Source organism: Rattus rattus, chromosome 8, assembly GCF_011064425.1.
Source record: "Rattus rattus isolate New Zealand chromosome 8, Rrattus_CSIRO_v1, whole genome shotgun sequence".
Taxonomy (NCBI): domain Eukaryota; kingdom Metazoa; phylum Chordata; class Mammalia; order Rodentia; family Muridae; genus Rattus; species Rattus rattus.
This window is the reverse complement of record NC_046161.1, coordinates 32,866,203-32,881,939: the sequence shown is the minus strand read 5'-3', so window position 1 is coordinate 32,881,939 and position 15,737 is coordinate 32,866,203. Positions and strand designations below refer to the sequence as shown.

At 40.5% G+C, this 15,737-nt stretch overlaps 1 protein-coding gene across 1 annotated transcript; it reads right to left on the bottom strand.

Moving 5' to 3' along the window:
* Window positions 1-7,371: 7,371 nt before the first annotated feature.
* On the bottom strand, window positions 7,372-13,005 carry LOC116908093 (acrosomal protein SP-10-like). The gene is made up of 4 exons (XM_032911375.1): window positions 12,957-13,005; window positions 11,593-12,129; window positions 9,638-9,757; window positions 7,372-7,496 (listed from the first exon to the last, which is right to left on the bottom strand). The coding sequence occupies exons 1-4, from the start codon at window positions 13,003-13,005 to the stop codon at window positions 7,372-7,374; spliced, it is 831 nt and encodes a 276-aa protein (XP_032767266.1).
* Window positions 13,006-15,737: the final 2,732 nt, after the last annotated feature.

Here is a 15,737-nt window from a genome sequence, read left to right as displayed (position 1 = left end):
TAGTTCTTTGGGGGTGAGCTTGATCTTCTTTGTCAGTAGTTCAGTCCCATAGCAAACACCAAATAGCTCCAGTTCAGTCCTCTTGGCCGGCAGATACCACACAGGAACCAGCAGCTGTACTTCAATCTTGAAGATACGGCCAGGCTTGCCACCTGGCTGCAGAAGCAGCAAGAAGGGGGTCATATTTATTCTCCTTCATCACACATCCTTCCATGTGTTTGGTATAGCAAAACGTCCTTTCACCTGTGTCTGCTTCAGGAAAGCATTCTTTCCTGAGTCTGCTTTAGCAAGATATTCTTCCTCTTGTGTACCCCAGGAAAACATCATGTGACATAACTGACTTTCCAGAGGAACTACAAGTTTCCACCTCAGCCGTCTTCAGCCTTTCTCACAAAGCAGGAGGAGTTATAATCAGCTCCTTTAGCCCATTGTCTGTGAATCTTAATTTTGCCTTCGTATCACCTCACTGCCTTTTAGCTTACAAAGGTTCTGCTGAGAAATTAACTGATAATCTTTTTAAGAAATACTTGTTTTTGATACAGTGGCACTAAAAGCCCAGGGTGACCTGGTCCTCATGGATAGTCCAGGCCCACATTAAACCCACAACTCTTCTGCCTCATCTTCCCAATGCCAGGGTTACCAGTGTGTACCAGTGCCCCTAACTGATAATCATATTTAGGATCTCGTCTCTTCAGCAAATCGCTTTGATTCTTTCAAGATTCCTTTTTCACCTTTAGTTTTTGTGACAGTACATGGGTCTCAGTCTTAACCATCCTGAGAGTTCATTGTGTTCCCTGTGTTTGTGTTTGCAGATCCATGTCTGTCTTCTTATTTAGAAGAATCTCATTTAACTAGTCTCTTCCTATCCCTTTAGTCACTTGTGGGGTCCCATAATACTGACTGTGTGATAGTGTTATTTAAATCCAATTAAATTGTTTATGTCAGGCTCCCCTCCCTTCTTATTCCTTAAATTCAATTGTAAGTGCCCTGTCTTCAGCATGTTAGGAATGCTAGAACATCTGACTTGCTGCATGACTGAGGCCTTAGACTGAACCCCCAGAACCAAAGAAAGAAATGGCTGATTCTTAGTTTAAATCTGCTCTTTAGTTCTCTAGCACAGGTACTGTTCGTTTACATATTGTTTTCCTGATTACTATCCGGTCTTTGGTGTTCTTTGAACACCCGTGAGATCCTAGATTTAAAGTGTTTCTTTAGGAATCGTTCAGTACAGTTTTCTTCTTTCTTTGCATGTCTTACAATCGTTTTGTTGAAAGTTTGGCACTTGGGGCCTGGAGATAGGGCTCAGTGGTTCAGAGCTCTTGCTGCTCTCACAGAGCATGCAGATCCAGTTCCCAGCACCTACATTGGGCATTTTCCCAGCACCCACACTGGGCATTCTTTCCATGGGCCCTACTATAAATATAAAGTCCTTAAAATTTTTTTCCCCTGGAAAAACAAACACTACTATTAAACTTGCTTTGTGCACATCATAACAGCAAGGCATGTTTTGAGCCTTGGGATCAAGCTGGTATGAAGGGTTAGTGTCTTCTCTGGTCTTTCATTATTTGTCTTGCCTTCAGGTCCTCTGTGTGTATAGCTGCTTGCTTTGCTTATCTGTTCCAATGTGTATGTATGCTTTTATGTGTTCATGTGAGAGGGTTACAAGCACACATGGACCTGGCATTCTTTCCATGGGTCCTCATGCTTGAGGGGCAAACACTTCATAGGCTCCAAAGATATCTGCACTTGTAGCCTAGGTTGACCTAGAATTCTTGATGGGCTTAATTCCATCTCCCAAGTATTAGGATTACAAGTATTTCTTTCTATCATGCCAAGCTGGAGTTTACATATTTTGTTGTATTCCTATAGTCATAACTTCATGTCCAGGTAGTCCCCTGTCTGTTAGTTCCTTTTGTCGTTTTGTTCATTGCTTCTCATGGTTTTTCCCAATTTGAGGTTCCAGCAGGTTTGTTTTCCGCCGAGTGAGCTCTTGTTAGGAGAGATAGAGTTGTCTGTCAGCAGTCCCTGGAAGAGTTAGGAGGTTGCAAATATTCCTAAGTATGGGTGGAGCAAAAGCCATTGATGCCAACATTTATATTTTATTCTCTTTCTAAGTAGTTTGACTATTGTCTGTCTTCAGCTTTTATTATCTGGCTATAGACCTGTAAGTTTATTCTTCATCCAATGTGGACAAATTCTAGCTGTTATTAAGTGCTAAATGTTTGGTAACAATGTATTAATTGTTGAGGCTTTGTTCCTTTCTTCCAAGTGGATACTTATATTTATCTTCACGTTAAGTGACGTCTTATATGGCCTCTAGCACTCTGTTAAAATCATCCCATGATAACTGTTTCCATTTATTGTACTCAGCATTTTGTTTTGTTTTAATCTAAATTTTTTTTTCCCTTTCCATTTATGAACTTGTCTATTGATGTCTGTCTTTTCTCCCGTGGCTACCGGTATATAGTTCCTTGACTTTCCTACATCTAAAAAGTTCTGTGTCGTAGATGGTGAATTGTAGATTCTGGGCCCCGTGCATCCCTGTGAAGAGTGCTGGGTTTTGCTTCAGTGGGAAATGGAGGGCTTGCACTACACAGCAGACCCCTCAGTTCTATTCTTTCAGCTTTCAGATACTATAGCTATCGGGCGTCTTGAAATTCTGATCAGCCAAGAGTTGGTCAGAGTAGAACCTCACTTGAGTTTATCTCCTGTGGTTCTTTTCTGCCCCAGGAGTTTGCCCCTGTTTTACAGCTACTTGATCAGCGCTAGTCAATACCCTAAAGCATCTGACCAGTGACATTGTGGAATTTCGCCATCCTGTAATCCATGGGTTAAATGTTAACCAGGCAGGAGCCCACTTATCTCACTTTGTGCTGGTTTTTTTTTTTTTTTCCTCCTGACTTGAGAATTTTGAAGCTTTTTAATTTCTGTTTTTTATGATTGAGTACATAATGTATATAACTGTGGTGGGTTAGTTTTCCATAGGTGAAAACGAGAACTTTTAGCTTTTAATAATACATTTGCGTTTTTATTTTCCAGTGCCTACAGCTAGTAGATCTTTATCCTCTCTTCAAAGAAACCAGTTATATCAACACTGTTAACCAGTGTTAAACTTGCTCCTCTGTAAACCACATGCCAAGTTGAGAAATTGACATTTTAGTTTTTGGCCATGATTTTTAATTCCATTGGATCTAAAGATAGAATTATATATTCAAAAGTTTCATTCAGAAATTTGAAGATGAATTTTATTTTTTTTTTTCAGCTTAAATTTGTTGTCAGTGAAACTGTTATCAGATGGCTTTTGGAAGGGCCATTTGCGTGTGCATTTATGTGCATGCGTGCATGCATGTGTGTTTGTGTATGTGTCTCTCTCTGTGTGTGTGTGCATGCGCCTGTATGTGTGTGTTTACATGTTCTATGACTGACACTGTTTTATGATGTACTGGAGTTCTTAAGCATACCAAGCTATGCATGGTAGCTCATAGATGTGATCCCAGCACATGGGAGACTGAGCTAGGAGAATTGCTGCAAATTTGAGACCAGCCTGAAGCTACATAGTGAGTTTTAGGTTAGCCTGAACAACAGAGTTAAGATATCCAGAAAAATATTAGTCATGATACCAAAGATTTAAAAAGTGGTAATTGTTTTATTGAGGTTAAAACCTGTTGCTTTGGAACTTGCATTCAGACCAGAAGCTGATTTTGAGCCTTCAAAGATGTGGAAGTGATGATTGAAAGGAGATAGAAGGGAGTAGGAAGAGAGAAGTGATTTTTGGTCTTTAAAAAAAAAAAACCAGGATGTTGGGATGAAGACTTACTTTAAAGTCATGCATATTTGATTTTGGAATCTAGCTTCACTAGCTTTGTAACCTTAGTCAATTTGTAATAACATGGAAAATAAATAAATAAATAAATAAATAAAGTTTTATTTCCTTATTTGTATAGTAAGGGTGGTGCCACCTTTTGTTAACTACCCTTCTGGCTTTCCTGAGGTAAGGAACAACTGTATATGTGAAAGCACCCTGAGTGGAAGGACTGTTCCGTGTTGCACCTGATCCTCTATGGCGGAGTAGATGATCCTCTGAAAATGATTTCAGTATTATGGATCGCTTAAATGGAAAAGAGTATATTGTAGAGAGACTCTCTTATAAGCATCACCTGTCAATAAAAAACTGGTGGCCAATGAGCTGAGGCAGACATAGGCGGGACATTGGCAAAAAGAAAAAGGATTCTGGGAAAAAGAAGAGAGCCATGGGGGATGAGATGAGGGACACGTGGGGAGGCAGGTAAACCAGTCAGTAGAGGAACTTGGAGAGCTGAGGAAACTGACATAAACCAGTAGGTAGAGGAACTCACTGAGGAGATGAAGAAGTGGGCCAGGACTGAAGAGAGGTAATTAACCAATTGGTAGACTTTAGAAGTATACACTGATCCCCTACATTGAAGAGCTTTGAGGCTGTCACCAGTCCAGATCTTAAGCTAACCATAGCCAATATGTCTCAAGGTTTTTCATGCCATCCTTTCAACTGGCATAGACAGACATTTAAATTAAGTTTGGTTATGGAGTCCAAACTAACTTTCAAAAGAAAGATGCCTGCTCAGAGAGCAAAGAGTCATCGTTAGCTTAATTGTGCACACTGCATGTTCTATATATGTGTTAATGCAGAAATGTGTGTTACCTCTGAAAACTTAAATGTTCTCAGAAACAAAAAAATCAACCAAAACCCAGCTCTGACAAGACTCCCCCTCCGGGATGCTGTGATACTAAGACATGTATTGTTCCATCATCCCCTCCATATCCTTGATAACTGTTTCATCAGACCTTGTTTCCAGGATAACTTTAAAGAAAGCTGCTGACCTCAGATGACCTCAGTTTGTCCAGCCTTATAAACTGATCCAGTCAGGACTTTAAGCCTGAACTTTCTCAGCATGCAGAGACTGCACAACAACAAGATAGCTAGCTTTCTTAAGATTTCTTTCTTTGAGGTATGTGGGTACACTGTCGACTGTCTTCAGACACACCAGAAGAGGGCATCAGATGCCCATTACAGATGGTCGTGAGCTACCATGTGGTTGCTGAGAATTGTACTCAGGACCTCTGGAGCCATCTTTCTAGCCCTATAGCTAGCTTTCTTAAGTCTGACCAATATCCCAAATTTCTTGGGACCTCCAAAAGAAAAACACCCCACATCAATAGGAAACACTTTTAAGAGAACTATGCCCTATTACCAAGAGGTGGGGGTTTGGTAGTTCGATGGGTGATGAATGTTGTCATTTAAGGGGGTGATAACAAATTGGTCTTGGATCAGGGAGGAAACAAAATAGAAAGGTTAGACTCAGGGATTTCTCTCTTCCCTTTATCCCTTTCTCCTATCTAATATGAGGGAGAAAATGGGGAGTGGAGATAAAAGGAAAAGAGGGGGAAAAGAATAATATAGATATAATAGGGTAGTTTATTAAACCTACTCTTATACATTGGTATAAATCTTGGTATATTGATAAAAAATTGAGGTTATAGTTGGTTACAATATACTTATCAAGTAAGGTATAATCTATGTAATTCTTAAAAAATGGAATGTCAAGTTCTATCCATTTAAAATCTGCTATTACAAACAGTTTAGGATAAATAAGAAATGCAAGTAAGTAGTCAAATAAACTCATGGTCATGTTAGATCCTAGTTTATTACATAATTAAAAAAAATTGAATAGATAGTAAATTAAACAATGTAAATATACTATAGGTCATCTTAAAACTTCAGTTATCTACAGAATGACATTTAAATTTGTTTTGTTATTGAATGATCTTTTTTGACAAGGAGACAGATCCGCTCCTGACAGCACCCCCATTCTACTTCAATAAAGATGAAGGGCGTCAAAGAACCTTCTTATGGAGTTTACTTCAGGTGTGATAAACTAGCCACTTGGCAAGAAAATGCCTTGCTTCAATTACAGACAGAATACTACCGAAGATGGACAAATGAGATGCAGGAAAGTCAATTACTGCGCTTTGCAACGGCAAGGTAGGCACGTCCTTCACAAACATTTGTTATATATTGGGCCAGAAGGCTGAAGATGAATGCTCCAACAGTGTAGAGATAATCTGTGGCCTTCTGTCCAGGCAGCCAGCAACCTCTGTCATTTCAATAGTTCCAGAAGCTGTTTGGTCTGTACTCAAGTAATATTTATTCCTTCTCAGGTCTATGATGGGGTTTGAAGTCTCACAATTAACTTGTTCAGGATTTAGAGATGTGTTATATATAAGGTCTATACAAGTTATGCTAAAAAGTGATTTAAGTATAGAACTCTAACTCACTAAGACAGGATAGATAATAGAGCACTTTCTCCAAGGTTGCCAAATACCGATGGACTAGACATTGTAAAAGGAATTTTTACCTGATGGTTTTTATAATTGTTAATACTGAATATAATTTATTGATGTAAAAGAAAGAGCCTTCTATAGGACTAAAAGGGGTAGATGTAGAGAGAATCTCTTATAAGCACCACCCGTCAATAAAGAAGCTGATGGCCAATGAGCTGAGGCAGGAAGTAGGTGGACATTGGCAGGAAGAGAGAGGATTTTGGGAAATGGTAACAGATAAGAGTAGAGTGCCATGGGAGATGAGACAGAGACAAGATGGGAGATGAACCTAGAAGACAGATAATCCAGGAGGTCGAGGGACTTGGGTAGACACTGAGGTAAAAAAGGCCGGGACTGGAGGAGAGATAACTAACCAAGTGGTAGACATAGAATAGATTAAATGGTTAAATAAGTCAAGAGCTAGTCAGGGAATGAGCCAAAGTTTGTGGCCTAGGCACTTAATATATAGTCTCAGAGTCATTCCAGGAGCTGGGGCTAGGAAAGGAAAACTTGAAATTAAAAAAAAAAATTTTTTTTTACAGCTTTTTGTTCTCATTATGTTGAAAGTAGACTAGAAGACTGAGCTCAAAAACAAAGTGCTAAGTCTTGTGTACTATAAGTAGAAGATTGTGGGAGACAACCCTGCAATATTGTTAGTGTCACTGAAAGATTAATTTGTATTCTCTGTTGTAGCCACTCTAAGAGACCCCTTCAACTTCCACAGATGATTGTGCCCAGCATTCACTTTGGTCATGAACAGAAACAATAGCTTTGCAACTAGACTAATGAAAAACAATCTGACCGAAGCCTGTTCTTTAATAGCAATTTATTGCAAAAAAGAACATCTGGGGAAGGTTGGGAGCAAAGTAAGGCAGAGGACATGGGCAGTGGGGTATTAATAAAGATTAGGGTTGAGCTTCTTATCTGGTGATTAGTTGTTGAAGTTGAATATAAATTGAGCCAAGTAGAGTGGTGAATCTGCCTGAGCCAGAGCAGGAAGTAGGGCACAGGCTTCTAGGCCTTGTTGCAGAGAGCTTCATGATGACAGCACATAATTTGCATTCTTGTTCCATGAGAGAAGAGGTTCATAGATGGGCACATGTTCTCACACCCTTGAACCATGAACTGGAGCTTTCCACCTGAAAGAAATAGACTAGCAGTAGCAGAAAGCTTCCAACTTATCCTTTATCCATGGCCCCCTGTGTTCCCATGCAGGGATGACTAGGGCTTCTCTCTGTCTATTTTTTTATCGCCTTCTTCTGATTTCTCTACCCACCCCTCTTGTTTATGTATGGCTTCATTTTCTTCTTGTAATGGTGAAATCTCACCAAGTTCAACATTTTCACTTGACCATGCTACTCTCCTGCCTTTACCCTCCCCTACAAATCTCTAGCGAGCTGGCTAGCCTCCTTAACATCCGTCTCATTCACAGCTTAGCCTCAGGTATTCAGGATTGAAACTCTTTTTTCTCTCTCAAAGATGCACTAGAAAAATATTATTAATCAAATTCCATAGCCCCTTTCCATGTTTTTTTTTTCCTTCTGCATGAACTTGAGACAGTCTACTCTTTCTTGATACTTTTCTTTCAAGATTTCCCTGATTCTTCTGTCTTCTATTTCTGAGTCCAGTTATTTCTACTGACCTAAGTCAAATTCCCTTTCCACTTCAGTGATCACCTTCATGCAGATATGCTAACAACTAATTTTTTTTCTATCCTAAATGGAGCTTTACCATCCTCCCTGTGCTTTCTTGCTTTCCTAACTTTTTTTGGGTGACCCTGCTTTGGCCAGTCAACATTTATTTTCTTCATTCCTTGACTTGCCAAACCCAAAAGAATTTCACTGTGATTCCTGTCTACATTTTCTTATTTCTGACTTTGACTTTGTGTTTGTTTTGGGGACGTCTTTGTATGACTAAATCAGAAGTTCTCTTTATTTCTGGAATTTCACTGGCGCAAACTTAGCATTAGGATTTTTATGTTTTTGGTATTTTTTTTTTTCACATTCTGTGCGTGGCCATGTACATATGAAGGTTAGAAGACAACTTGTAAGGGTTGGTCCTCTCTTGCTGTGTGGGTTGCTGCACACTAACTCAGGTCAGTAGGATAAGAGTAGAGTGCCATGGGAGATGAGACAGAGACAAGATGGGAGATGAACCTAGAAGACAGGTAATCCAGGAGGTCGAGGGACTTGGGTAGACACTGAGGTAAAAAAGGCCGGGACTGGAAGAGAGATAACTAACCAAGTGGTAGACATAGAATAGATTAAATGGTTAAATAAGTCAAGAGCTAGTCAGGGAATGAGCCAAAGTTTATGGCCTAGGCACTTAATATATAGTCTCAGAGTCATTCCAGGAGCTGGGGCTAGGAAAGGAAAACTTGAAATTAAAAAACAAAAAAAATTTAAAAGGAAGATAGAATCACGATAGGTACCTTTGCTCCCCAAGCCGTCCTGGCCATTCCTGAGCGTCAGTAGTTTTAAAAGCTGCTCAGGTGATTCTAATGTAGAGCCCCAACTCAGTATTACTGGATTTTACATGCTCTTTCTGTATACCCTTTCCTCTCCAGACTTACCTGTTTTCCTTTCCCTGGGAATTTCAGCATTGATGTGCTTTGCCTCTGTTTTCTTCTCTTTAGACATGGTCTTGCTATATAGCCCAGGTTAATTCTCCTACTCCAGCCTCCCAAGTACTGAGGAGAGACGTATCACCTCACCAGTTTTCTCTGTAATATTTCTTATGTTCTGCAGTCTTCCTGTACACTGTGTTTTTGATGCCTCTGTCTGTAAGGCGTGTGGTAGGTATTGTTTATGTTTGTTCAGAAGTGGTTAAATGTACAGTTATAGAAATATAGGGAAAATATTTCTGTCTAGGGGTTGGACAAAGCAGAGCCTGGCAGTACGGTTCATGGAATGGAAGTAGCCAGAGTCCTTGTTTTGGAGATGGAATACTAAGCACAGGGTTGAGAGATCTGAGACTATGCACTCGGGTTTGCTGCCCTGTGCACACAGTTTGTAGACAGTTACTGATTGGTTTATTCAGTGTCTACTAGATGCCTACCACTGTGCTGTATCCTAGGAAAATGCAATCATGAACACACTAGACAGTTCTGAGTCAGTGTATGAGTAAAACTTAAGGAACAACTTGAGAGCTCAGAGCTTGAAGAAGTGAAATTTTCCTGATTCCCCAAGTTCATTGATTCCTACTGTCCCCTACCCCCATTTTCATTTACAAGAGGATTGATGTGCTCTCTGGCGAGTTTATCCCAGGAAGTTTCTACTACCTTCATAGATCTTCTTTAACATGCACTGCTGGGAATGTTGAGTGGTGCATATTCCTTCTCCACGGAGACATTTTGCATCTTCATTCATATAAGCACATGTGTGGCAATTTATTATCGCACCTAAAATTTGAAAAAAGCATGATGACATTTCCAGACAGACTACTTAGTGGAGTTACACATATGAGGAGGGGAGGTTGTAAGAAAAAAAGAGCACCATTTCTTAGTTCTTTTGACAGTACTGGGGATTGAACCTCTAGGACTTTAGGTATACCAGGCAAGTATTCTGCCACTGAGCTACAACCCCAGTCCCCCCCCTTTTTTTTAACTTCCTCTTCACCTTTTGGTTTATTGATGGTTTGTTGTCCAGTGATGGGATTATAGATCTGGACTACCAGGCTGGAGAGATGGCTCAGTGGTTAAGAGCACTGACTGCTCTTCTAGAGATCCTGAGTTCAAATCCCAGCAACCACATGGTGGCTCACAACCATCTGTAATGGGCATCTGATGCCCTCTTCTGGTGTGTCTAAAGACAGCTACAGTGTATTTGTATATAATAAATCTTAAAAAAAAAAGGTCTGGATTGTCATGTTTCTTTTCTGAATCAGGGAATACCTTCTCTCTTATTGGTAATGAATACTAAATTTATCTGAGTGACTTTTACTCTAGTCTGTATTCATTGGCTTCTTGAAAGCATAAGTACATATTCTTCTGTCACGGTTTACTCTGTAGTAGAAAACTTATGTAACTGAACTCCTGTCATACTTTCTCATGACCCAAGAAAGAAGCACATGGGGCCGATTTAACTAAACAAGCAACACTGGAAGGCTAGAATGCTGCCAGCCCTGCAAAGAGTACACCTTTCTCCCTTCCCTTCCCTCCTTCCTTTGGTCTCTCTCTTTCCTTCCATGAGGCGTGCGTGCGTGCGTGCGTGCGTGCGTGCGCACGCACATTTGTGGGTGTTTGGTTTGAGATTAGGGTTGAGTATTTAGCCCAGTCTGACCTCAAAGTCATACCAATCCTCCTGCTTCAGCTTCCCTGAAGTAACAGACACGAACCATCAAGCAGTTTGCATTTCAGACTTTTCTTGAAGATCAGTGACAAAATTCTGAAAAGCTTCTGCATCCTTATACTATCTCTAGTGCTAATCCCCTAGCAAGAAACATAGCTTTGGGCAGGCCTAATTTTAATTTACTACTCTCTAGAAATATGACTGACGTTGGGGATAATAGTTTTACCTGACTCTACTCATCTAAAAATGATGGATAACTAACAAAGTTGGGTGAAATGAAATATTTGTATCTGATAGTAATTTGAGACATCAAACTTGAGATTTTTCTTATTTACTGGGAATGGGAGCATGTATAGAGGTCAGAGGACAATAAGGGAGTCAGTTCTATGACGTGGACCCTGGGTATTGAATTCAGGTTGTCAAGCTTAACTCAGTTACCACTGAGTCATCTTGCTGATCCTTACTTATGAACCATGGAATTGGAGAGCAGTAGCATTTTGTCTTAAAAGAGGGTTCTGTAAGTTGTGCTACATTTAGGGCCGAATGAAATCTGAAAAATGCTTTCTGATATTGTGAAGAAATTTTTTTTTTTTTAATGATAATGTTTCTCTGTGTAGTGCTGGATGTCCTGGAACTGGCTCTATAGACCAGGCTGGCCTCAAACTCATAGATCTGACTGTCTCTGCTTCCCAAGTACTGGGATTAAAGGTGTGTACCACCACCACTTGATTGAAACAGAGTCTTTCACAGAACTGTTTGTGACACATTAATGATTCTTTTACAATACTTCCCAAAGATTGAGTTTGTTCCCCCATCCCCTGCTTCTCTCTCTCACTCCTTCTTCTCCTCTATTAGAGACAGTGTCTTCTAGGCTCTTGTTGAACTATGTAGCCCAGGTTGGCCTCAACCTCTAGTCAAAGACTAATAACCTTCCACTGTGGCTTACCTGAAGACGTGCTTGGAAGTGGTGTACTTATAACCTCATTTCCTTTGTCTTCGACAGGCACCTGTTCACCTGCCTCTTCAAGCTTTTCACCTGAAACTTGTTCGCCTGAAGATACATCGGAAGACTGGTCACTTGAGGACTGTTCAGTTGTAAGTTGTTCACTTGAAGTGTGCTCCCCGGGAGTGTGCTCCCCGGAAGTGTGCTCGGTAAAAGCGTGCTCCCCGGAAGTGTGCTCGGTAAAAGCGTGCTCCCCGGAAGTGTGTTCTGACAGGTGCTCTCCTGACATGTGCTCACTTGAAATATGCTCTGGAGGCTGTTCTGAAGGGTGCTCACCTGCAGAATGTTCAGTTACAGTATGCTCGCTCGGTTCGTGTTCACTTGAACTATGATCACTCAGAGTCTTCTCACTTGAAGCAGTTTCATATAAAGCTTTGGCATCTGAAGGGTTTGCAAGTGAGAAATACTCACTTGAAAGTTGATGAACAGAAGCTTGGTCTACAGAGTCAAGAAGCTCATCTGGCTGACCTGGTGGTGCTCCTAGGATAGAGGAGAAATACAAGAATGGTGACGATAAAGGAAAGACTTTAAGACAGATTTCCTGTGGAGCCACACAAGACTGCTGGGTTTCCTGGCAGGTCTTGACGATACACTTAAAGGTAGTTTAGATGTTGGGAGAGGTCATTTAACTACTCCAGAAGACCAAGAAAGACAGAAGTGTTTCAATAAGTTTGGAGATCACTACTAAGACTTAAAGACACAAGAATTACATGTGGGATCCTCTCACCTAAGCATGAAAAGAAATGAATGTCTCTACCTGACAAAGGAATAATCAGAAATCAAAGGACCCTCATTCATGTCATCAGAAGTCAGCCGCCAACCCTTTCTCCAATTCCTCTATGGGTAAAAGGCAAGAAGAATAGAGATAGGAAGAGAGAAGGCAAATAGTCCTCTTTCCTTGCAATAGGGTCTGCCTGTGAGATCCGGGATCCCTTCAAATTGCAGACATTCTCCCACTTCTGCTTCTTGAGTGTAGGAGTTACAGGTGCCACAGTGCTTAGCATAGATAGCTTTTAATACCCGGTAATTCCAGCCTGAATTGAGGTTAGGTTCTTTTTTTGGTACTGGTGACGGGATTCAGTTTTTCTCATCAGTAGGAAACTTTAATTTCTGGGTAGGGTAAACATTAAACTAGAACATCCATAACCAGGAGAAATCAGTTGGTATAGAAGTTCTTAACGTTTTTGCTTAGTTAACTCTTGATTCTAAGTCATGCTGGTTTGGGTAACTAAGACATGCCTTTCTTCAAGAGGGCAGAAGAACATTAAAAGAAACCCCTTCTGGTGTTTGTTTAAAGAGATACTTACCTCTGGAAGATCCAAGCAGATAAAGACCCAGTAAGATTAACTCCTTCATTTTGATTTAGCAAAAGAAAGATCTCTAATGTGGCACACTCAAGAGCTGAGAAGAAACTGAGCAAACAGTGTCAAATCAGAGCCTCTGGGAGTTCTAGAACTTGAGAAACAATCCCTGTGTTCTCACAATGGGTTGTACCTCTCATGTCCTGTTCAAGAAGGCTGGCCTGTAACCTATGGCAATGCCACAAGTCAAAGTATTTTCTCTGTGTGTAGAATAGTGTGTTAGGGGTAGTTTCAAAACAAACAAAAAATGTTACCAGAACACACATTTTCCGAAAGTTTAAAAGACAGCATTTTTTTTTTTTTTTTATTGTTGGATTATATGTTTTTTTTTTTTTTTTTTTTTTTTTTTATTAACTTGAGTATTTCTTATATACATTTCAGTGTTATTCCCTTTCCGGTTTCGGACAAACATCCCCTCCCCTCCCCTTCCTTATGGGTGTTCCCTCTCAACCCCTCCCCCATTACCGCCCTCCCCCAACAGTCTAGTTCACTGGGGTTCAGTCTTAGGACCAAGGGCTTCCGCTTCCACTGGTGCTCTTACTAGGATATTCATTGCTACCTATGAGGTCAGAGTTCAGGGTCAGTCCATGTATAGTCTTTAGGTAGTGGCTTAGTCCCTGGAAGCTCTGGTTGGTTGGCGTTGTTGTTCATATGGGGTCTTGAGCCCCTTCAAGCTATCCAGTTCTTTCTCTGATTCCTTCAACGGGGGTCCTATTCTCAGTTCAGTGGTTTGCTGCTGGCATTCGCCTATGTATTTGCTGTATTCTGGCTGTGTCTCTCAGGAGAGATCTACATCCGGCTCCTGTCGGTCTGCACTTCTTTGCTTCATCCATCTTGTCTAATTGGATGGCTGTATATGCATGGGCCACATGTGGGGCAGGCTCTGAATGGGTGTTCCTTCTGTGTCTGTTTTAATCTTTGCCTTTCTATTCCCTGCCAAGGGTATTCTTGTTCCCCTTTTAAAGAAGGAGTGAAGCATTCACATTTTGATCATCCGTCTTGAGTTTCATGTGTTTTGTGCATCTAGGGTAATTCAAGCATTTGGGCTAATAGCCACTTATCGATGAGTGCATACCATGTGTGTTTTTCTGTGATTGGGTTACCTCACTCAGGATGATATTTTCCAGTTCCGACCATTTGCCTACGAATTTCATAACGTCATTGTTTTTGATAGCTGAGTAATATTCCATTGTGTAGATGTACCACATTTTCTGTATCCATTCCTCTGTTGAAGGGCATCTGGGTTCTTTCCAGCTTCTGGCTATTATAAATAAGGCTGCGATGAACATAGTGGAGCACGTGTCTTTTTTATATGTTGGGGCATCTTTTGGGTATATGCCCAAGAGAGGTATAGCTGGATCCTCAGGCAGTTCAATGTCCAATTTTCTGAGGAACCTCCAGACTGATTTCCAGAATGGTTGTACCAGTCTGCAACCCCACCAACAATGGAGGAGTGTTCCTCTTTCTCCGCATCCTCGCCAACATTTGCTGTCACCTGAGTTTTTGATCTTAGCCATTCTTACTGGTGTGAGGTGAAATCTCAGGGTTGTTTTGATTTGCATTTCCTTATGACTAAAGACGTTGAACATTTCTTTAGGTGTTTCTCAGCCATTCGGCATTCCTCAGCTGTGAATTCTTTGTTTAGCTCTGAACCCCATTTTTTAATAGGGTTATTTGTCTCCCTGCGGTCTAACTTCTTGAGTTCTTTGTATATTTTGGATATAAGGCCTCTATCTGTTGTAGGATTGGTAAAGATCTTTTCCCAATCTGTTGGTTGCTGTTTTGTCCTAACCACAGTGTTCTTTGCCTTACAGAAGCTTTGCAGTTTTATGAGATCCCATTTGTCGATTCTTGATCTTAGAGCATAAGCCATTGGTGTTTTGTTCAGGAAATTTTTTCCAGTGCCCATGTGTTCCAGATGCTTCCTAGTTTTTCTTCTATTAGTTTGAGTGTATCTGGTTTGATGTGGAGGTCCTTGATCCACTTGGACTTAAGCTTTGTACAGGGTGATAAGCATGGATCGATCTGCATTCTTCTTCATGCTGTCCACCAGTTGAACCAGCACCATTTGCTGAAAATGCTATCTTTTTTCCATTGGATGGTTTTGGCTCCTTTGTCAAAAATCAAGTGACCATAGGTGTGTGGGTTCACTTGTGGGTCTTCAATTCTATTCCATTGGTCTATCTGTCTGTCTCTGTACCAATACCATGCAGTTTTATCACTATTGCTCTGTAATACTGCTTGAGTTCAGGGATAGTGATTCCCCTGAAGTCCTTTTATTGTTGAGGATAGTTTTAGCTATCCTGGGTTTTTGTTATTCCAGATGAATTTGCAAATTGTTCTGTCTAACTCTTTGAAGAATTGGATTGGTATTTTGATGGGGATTGCATTGAATCTGTAGATCGCTTTTTGGTAAAAATGGCTATTTTTACTATATTAATCTTGCCGGTCTATGAGCATGGGAGATCTTTCCATGTTCTGAGGTCTTCTTCAATTTCTTTTTTCAGAGTCTTGAAGTTCTTATTGTACAGATCTTTTACTTGCTTGGTTAAAGTCACACCAAGGTACTTTATATTATTTGGGACTATTATGAAGGGTGTCGTTTCCCTAATTTCTTTCTCGGCTTGTTTCTCTTTTGTGTAGAGGAAGGCTACTGATTTATTTGAGTTAATTTTATACCCAGCCACTTTGCTGAAGTTGTTTATCAGCTTTAGTAGTTCTCTGTTG